At 37.1% G+C, this 6,858-nt stretch overlaps 1 protein-coding gene across 1 annotated transcript; it reads left to right on the forward strand.

Moving 5' to 3' along the window:
- The first annotated feature begins 217 nt into the window (after positions 1-217).
- Positions 218-5,521, forward strand: selenow1 (selenoprotein W, 1). The gene is made up of 6 exons (XM_036579897.1): positions 218-422; positions 1,354-1,378; positions 1,463-1,516; positions 3,450-3,524; positions 4,106-4,202; positions 5,195-5,521. Exons 1-5 carry the CDS (start codon positions 250-252, stop codon positions 4,181-4,183), a joined length of 405 nt encoding a protein of 134 aa, XP_036435790.1. The 5' UTR covers positions 218-249; the 3' UTR covers positions 4,184-4,202; positions 5,195-5,521.
- The last annotated feature ends 1,337 nt before the right edge of the window (positions 5,522-6,858 follow it).

The following is a 6,858-nucleotide window of genomic DNA, read 5'->3' on the forward strand; positions in this document are numbered from 1 at the left end:
TAATCCTCTACAGTGATCACAGAATGTACCTCGAATGTAAAGTCTTTGTGGATCACTCAGGCCAGTCACGTATATTCACAAACACAGTAATAAAATACGAATTTTGTTTGCAAAAAACGGCTTCTAATAAAGATTTCAACATATATTCCATTTGAGTAGTCTTTGTCCGGCGGGCCTCTAACGTGTTCCGGAAGTGGAATGAAGTGGAGCCTCTTGCTTGTTGTTTCGTGGCTCTTTGGCCTTTAGAAAATGCTCCGTTCGCTCCGCCTCGCTTATTTCATAACAACCAAGACAATCGGCCCGAGACCCGCCACATCGTTGCCTACTCCTCTTCGACAAACTGCTCCTTGCAGGCATTTTTTGGGCCAGACTAGGACTGTCACAACTGCAGCAATGGGCGTCAAAATTCACATAATCTACTGGTAGGTCACCCTAACGCTATTTATATCACAGGAACAAGCCGGCAGAAAAAAGTAAGCGCTCAGAATCGTATTTGGTTGCAGGTGGAAACCGAGTTCAGTGGCTCTGTAACAGTCGAAACCGGCTCGTTTTAGCAATCCAATCTGAACACAGAAGACAGCACAGGTCGGATATTTATTGCTAGTTTCCGTAGCTTTCCACTTTGGCACTTTATTTTACTTGAAAAAGCACGAAAGCTCGATAGATGAACGATATTAAACCAGCCAAGCAGGTCGCACTGGTACTTTCTGGAAACCTGTATTGTTGCTGCAGTAGCTGCGAGGCTGAAATTGGCTGCCTGAGGCAGCAGAATGTAACTAATGCACCAATTTAAGGTGGAACGGGAAAATTGATTCAGATGCTCTTCTTTCTTGCCAGCTTCTTATTCTGGTTTTCTGTTCCACCTTTAATGATGCATCAGTTACCTTTTTTACTGGGTCGCTGCTTCGTATAAGACTGCCGTAAGTGCTGCGCCATTTAAGGTGGAACGGAAAATTCTAAAAGAAGCCAACTTCAGCCTCGTCGCCCAGTCAGTCCTATTAAAACATAATGAGACCAGCGTCTCCAAAGCCTGCGATTACAGCTCTGTTTACCTCCTTACTACTGGTAATGTCAGTCTCGGAAGTCTATAATTAAAGCTTTCTAAAAATTATTTATTTCTAATACATACAACACTTTTTTAAAAGGCTGGATCTCAATGTTCATATATTAGTAGTTTTAATATGCAAAGAATAGGAAATTTGTCAACAAGGCACTTTTCTGCATAATTATAAACTTTATAAACTTTAAATATGAGCACATTTTGCTTAGATTAAAAAGTGTATTCAAATGTAAAAATGTTTTAAAACCTGATATTAATATATGTTTGTTTTTGTTTATTCATTTTTTCCTAAGTGGTGGATGAGGGTACAGGCCCAAGGTATGTTTCATTCTGTACCACACGTTAAGTCATGTTGTATTTATTCTGCATTTCTTATTGATTATTTGAGTTTCTGGGTTACAGTACACCAAACTCAAGACGTTGCTTGAGGGTGAATTTCCAGGCGACCTTGAGATTGTAAGTGACCTAAACCTATTATTTAGTACACTGGTAAGAATGGCTGTGAGTGATGGGTAATGGATGATGACTTAAGATGTGGCCTCTTCTGAAATCTCTGTTTTGATGTAGAGATGTAGGCTCTTCTGTTTTTGCCTACAGGGTGTAAAAATCAAGTTTTTCGACACTTTTGTACCATATTAGACCAGTGGCGTCTTAAGGCCGACCCCAGGGCCAAATGTGGCCCACGGGCAGATTTTAATTGGCCCTCTTTGAATAGTTTGGACACCCTTGTACTAGACAGTCCTTTACAGTACTGATACGTGGGTTTATATGTAATCTCAGAACCCATAATCTCTGAAAATCTTACTCTGATATTGACCTCAGTGAGTCACAAGCAAGAATATTCTCAAAACCATTGTAAAACAAAGTCAACATATTTGTAACTGCTTTATTTTAGAGCTTTCTTTTAGAGGCAGTAAATGCTACAGATGTCTTGCTCCCATCACCACCATTATGGAAAAACTCTGGCTCAGTAAGGTTCTCTAAAATGGAGCATATCACACCAAACCACTCTGAATGACTTTGTTTACATTCTAATGATTTAATTATGCAGAGATTTTCAAGAATCAGTTGAATTTTCCTGTACATCAGGGAATGTTTCTGATAAGGTGACTGATATTTATGAATTGGTCAGGGCCTGAAAGGGTTGCTGAGGGTACTGCACCACCCCCTTGTGGTGTAGAGTGATTATTACCAGAACCAGTTTATGGGAAGTCTGGCCACTTCCTGTTTCTTTCGTTATATCAAAAATATGACTGCAAATGAATGGGATGAATGGAGCTAAACGACTAAAAATGAAAAAATTAACTTGCTTTTAACCATTTGTGCAGGACCTTCCTTTAATTTTGGAAAGTAGAGGGATGTATTCCTTTAAAAAATGAAAGAAAGCATACCTGTATATTTTTTCTACAGCAGTTTTCTACAGCATACTGCTATTGAGTGTTGACAGGTTGGCAAGTGGAGCAGCTCATTGGCTGTGAAACGCAATGAACGTGTATGAGGCGCCTGTATAGTTTAAAAGCGTTCAAAAATATAACAACAGTTACATTGTTGACATATTTCATGCTGTTCTGTGTTTTTCCTCTATAAAAATGCTTAAGCTTTAAAAAAATTATAATTTTGCACAAAAGCTCTACAGCACCCCATTTGTTTTGGACTCACTCAGGAGCACGCTCTAGCATTTGACAAACCCTGAAAACATTACTGAGTAGCAGTGCTCCTCACTACATATTCTCTGTTAGTACATCATTAGTACTGGTTACCTAAGTATTCTGTTAAAAATGTGCTTTCGAATGTGGACTTCTGATTGGTCAGTGTGGCCTTGTCCACACTAATACAGTTACTTCTGAGAACACAATTTTCATGACAGAAAGTTTTCTTGCTACTTTAGTGTTGTTACATTTGTTTTCAGTGAGTTTTCACCTTAAGACGATAAGAAAATGCCTGTATTAAGCATGCGCACATGACTTGAGCTATGAAGTTTTCATAGTTTCCACAGCAGTGTGAAAACAACATATCCTGCCCTGGAGAGCTTTGTTAAAAAGATGTTATTTTGGTGTTTAAAATACTGTTTCTGTGTGGATGGATGGCCAAAATGGAGGAAAAACATGTGTCTTTGAATGTACCTGTGTTAGTCTGGACAAAACCTGAGTCTTGTCTGATGTTAGCTGGGTGTTTGACGTGCTTGTAGGTATTTCAGAGCTAGCACATGGTAGTATAACGTGGTTGCTGACCTGCACACAGAAAATACTGTAATACTGTGAAATTATTATTGACTGGTATGAATTGATGCATTGATATCTGTCAATATATTGTTATACCTCTTTAAAGCAGTTTGAGTTGAGTTTTGTTATTTGCTATTTATTATGCTTATTTATGTTTCTCTTTGCAGTCTGGTGAGAGCACACCCACAACATCTGGGTGGTTTGAGGTGGAGGTGAATGGCAAGCTGGTTCACTCAAAGAAGGTGTGTAATTTTGATTTTGCATGAAGATATTACAGTTTTTATGTATTTCATCAGTACATAAAGAGAGATTAGTGATGACATTGATCTGATACTGGCTGTTGGGCAGATATCAGCAGAAAATAATGGATCAGGTATCATAAAAAATAAGAATGAATCCAATACAATTGCATCATAAATGTAGCCTCAAACAGCACAGGACTATGAAGTTACCTTACAGTAAGTGAAAACATCATTAACCACATATTAACATGTCTGCATTGATAAGAAAGTGATCTGAGCTGATTGATCGGGTTCACTCACAAGAACTGGAATGCCCATCACTAGTTATGAGTGTGTGCAGGTTATTTTATGCTGCGTTTTAATGTAAAACAGCCCTGGTGCTCCGATCTTTACAGCACAAACTTTACAAAACACATTTTCCCTGATTTTCTCAGAGCAATCAAGTGAAACACTCCTTTCAGGAGATTTATTTTTCTGTTGTATAAAAGGACTGTTTAGCTGCTGGCTGCTTTGTTTGCGTTTTGACAGCCTGTTTAAATGCCAGCACGAAATCTACACATAACACGCATAATTTTTTACAGAATGGTGATGGCTTCGTGGACAGTGAACGGAAGATGGCCAAGATTGTGAGTGCTATTGAGAAGGCCATGGGTAAATGAGGCTATGCTGATGTTAGAGGTAAGAAACACATTACTTACACAAAAATACACCTGCCTACGACTGCAGCACACCAATCAATACCTCATAGTATAGCCCAACCTTGAGTATATTATTGCGATCATATCGTAATTCTACAAAGAAAAATAGCTCTATATGGAGGTACATTGTTTATTCAACAGCCTAGTGTTTATTATACATAATAACCTAGTGTATATACATTTACATTTCTTCATCATCATTGTCTATAATTAAATCTGTTAGATTGCTATGATCAGTCTCTGTTGGCTTAATAATGATGCAGAAACAGCAAACTGGCAAAAAAGGCGGACTGATACATAAAAAAGATTTGATCTTATTAGGAGATTCAGAGATATAGTACCATGCAAAAGACATAGGCAGCCATGATAATAGTTAGTTAGTGATTGACAATCATTAGAAGTGAAGCACCACATTAACCTGACCACCCTCTCAGTCATGTTTAGCAGGCTGAAGATTCTCCAGAAATGGTGTTGTTAGCACTCAAATAGATTTGGATGGTTTAAATGAGCAGTGTTTTGCATCAGTGACACTGTATCTGCTTGTTTCCTCAGCAGTGTTTTCTGTCTTTAAAAACACTACATTAAGCTAAAGATGAATAAATATAACTACAGTAAAAAGCAAGTAAGTTATATCTCAGTTGCAAGTGGATAAAATCAACGTGTGTTGATATTTATTTGTATTTATTGTAATGGTAGCTTTTTTCCAATCAACCAAAACCTCCCACCCAGATAAACAGCTTCACGTTTAATTTTTTCAGATGGCCTAAGATTTTTGCATAGTACTGTATACCAGGATATACTGGCACTCAGCCAATCACATTGCAAGGTCAAATCTAGTGTAATATTTGTTGAATTAGATTTTTTTGTGTTGTGGATGCAGATATATCAATAACTCTCTCTCTTCCTCTCTCTTTCCCCCTCTCTCACTCACTTTCTCTTTTACCTCTCTCTTTCTCCTCACCCTTCCGGCAGTTTGTTTGTCTCCGTTTGTCGATCTCCCTGGCAGTGCAACGATGATGGTGACCTCCGAAGTGTCTTTGACACGGACGTTACTTGATGCTTCACGCACTTCCAAGGAGGAGGCTCTCGGAGTGGGCAAGCTCTAGTTCTGCAACGGTTTTACATAACGTTAAGGGAATTCACAGAGTACAGAACATATTCAGCTTTGTTCTGTTTCTTTTTTTTTGTTGTTGTTTTTTTGCATTTCCCTGTTACTGAAAACGCACAAGCAACATTTTGGCGTTGGAATATTTAGAATATTCATGCAATAATAAAAAGGAAATAAATTCTCAAATCATTTGTCCTTTTTTTCTTTTGTCCTTTTATGAAGGAAAAGCAGGCGTCATGCCAACAGTGGTGGGTTATTATCAATATGCTGTGCCTTTAGCACCTCATAACTTTCATAAAATGACTTAATATTTTAATTCCTTTGAATATTCATCATATTTATAGTATAGATATACTGTAGACTACCCAGAAAACATCTGTGTCAAGTTTGAACACTTTTTGTATTACAGTGGCAAGCCACACTCGTATACAAACACATCATCATAAATCATGTTTCTAAAGTGTTGTAGAACTTGCAGAGACATTTTCTGAGAGAGATTGTGTCCCATTTTTAACAGTATTTTTTATGGCTACTCAAAATCTTTTATCATTATAGATTTGGTTATGAAGTCAGTTTCTTTCCCAGTGTATCCACATCAGACATCCTTTTTCCCCAAACAATAATAACAGTAAACATCTTTGAACAAAAGATGGAATACAATTTCTTGGCCCACTCACATATATAATAAATCAATTATAATGGTTTGTTTACCTGTGAAGAATTATAGATTTATTTTAATAAAACATGAAGATGATAGAGTGGACAAAAACATGAAAAGGTGGACCAGAATATTACAAGACAGACAAGGACTTTTTATATTTACAAAAACAGCAGTTGTCTCATAAACAGTGTGTCTGTAATAAATACTTAAGCTTATATTTCACAGTGGAGGGTGGCTTTGGGTGTGTGAGTGAGGCGGAATGAGAAATAGAGGGGCAGTTATTCCAGTATGACAGTGTGGACAGCAGTTATTGGACTTCTTTAAATAGAATGATATTATGATTAACCGCTTAAAATAGTCTTTCAGCTTAACCATGCAGCACCTTAGACATGTCAAAATCTCTACTTAAAAGAAGATTATATTAAATGTACAAAATGAATTTTAAAGAGAAGGTTAATATTCCTATATATTCATAATCATAATGTGTTTAGAGTAAAACTTTAAGAGAAAAGTTTCACAAAGTTTGTATGAAGTTTAAACGACTATGCAGGGAACACCAAGGGCACATTATGTTGATATAAAAATATACCGTTTATACATTTAAAAGAAAAAAAAATCAAATTCCCTTGCAATGATTTTGCATTCCCTTGGAAAAAAAGGCCTAGTGTTGCGAAAGTAGCTCAAGTGTGCCGCCCAATGGGTAAATGTTGTAACAGCAGCACGCAAAGCTCCTCATTCGTACACTTACGTATGTTTAATTTTATCCACTGCACGCAATAAAACAAAAAATATCATTTTATTGTTAAAATATGTGTCTTTAAATATTTAAGAAAATAAAGTGAGATTTTTAGGGCGCTGTAACTGGCT

The sequence above is a fragment of the Colossoma macropomum genome, unplaced genomic scaffold (genome assembly GCF_904425465.1).
Source record: "Colossoma macropomum unplaced genomic scaffold, Colossoma_macropomum, whole genome shotgun sequence".
NCBI lineage: Eukaryota > Metazoa > Chordata > Actinopteri > Characiformes > Serrasalmidae > Colossoma > Colossoma macropomum.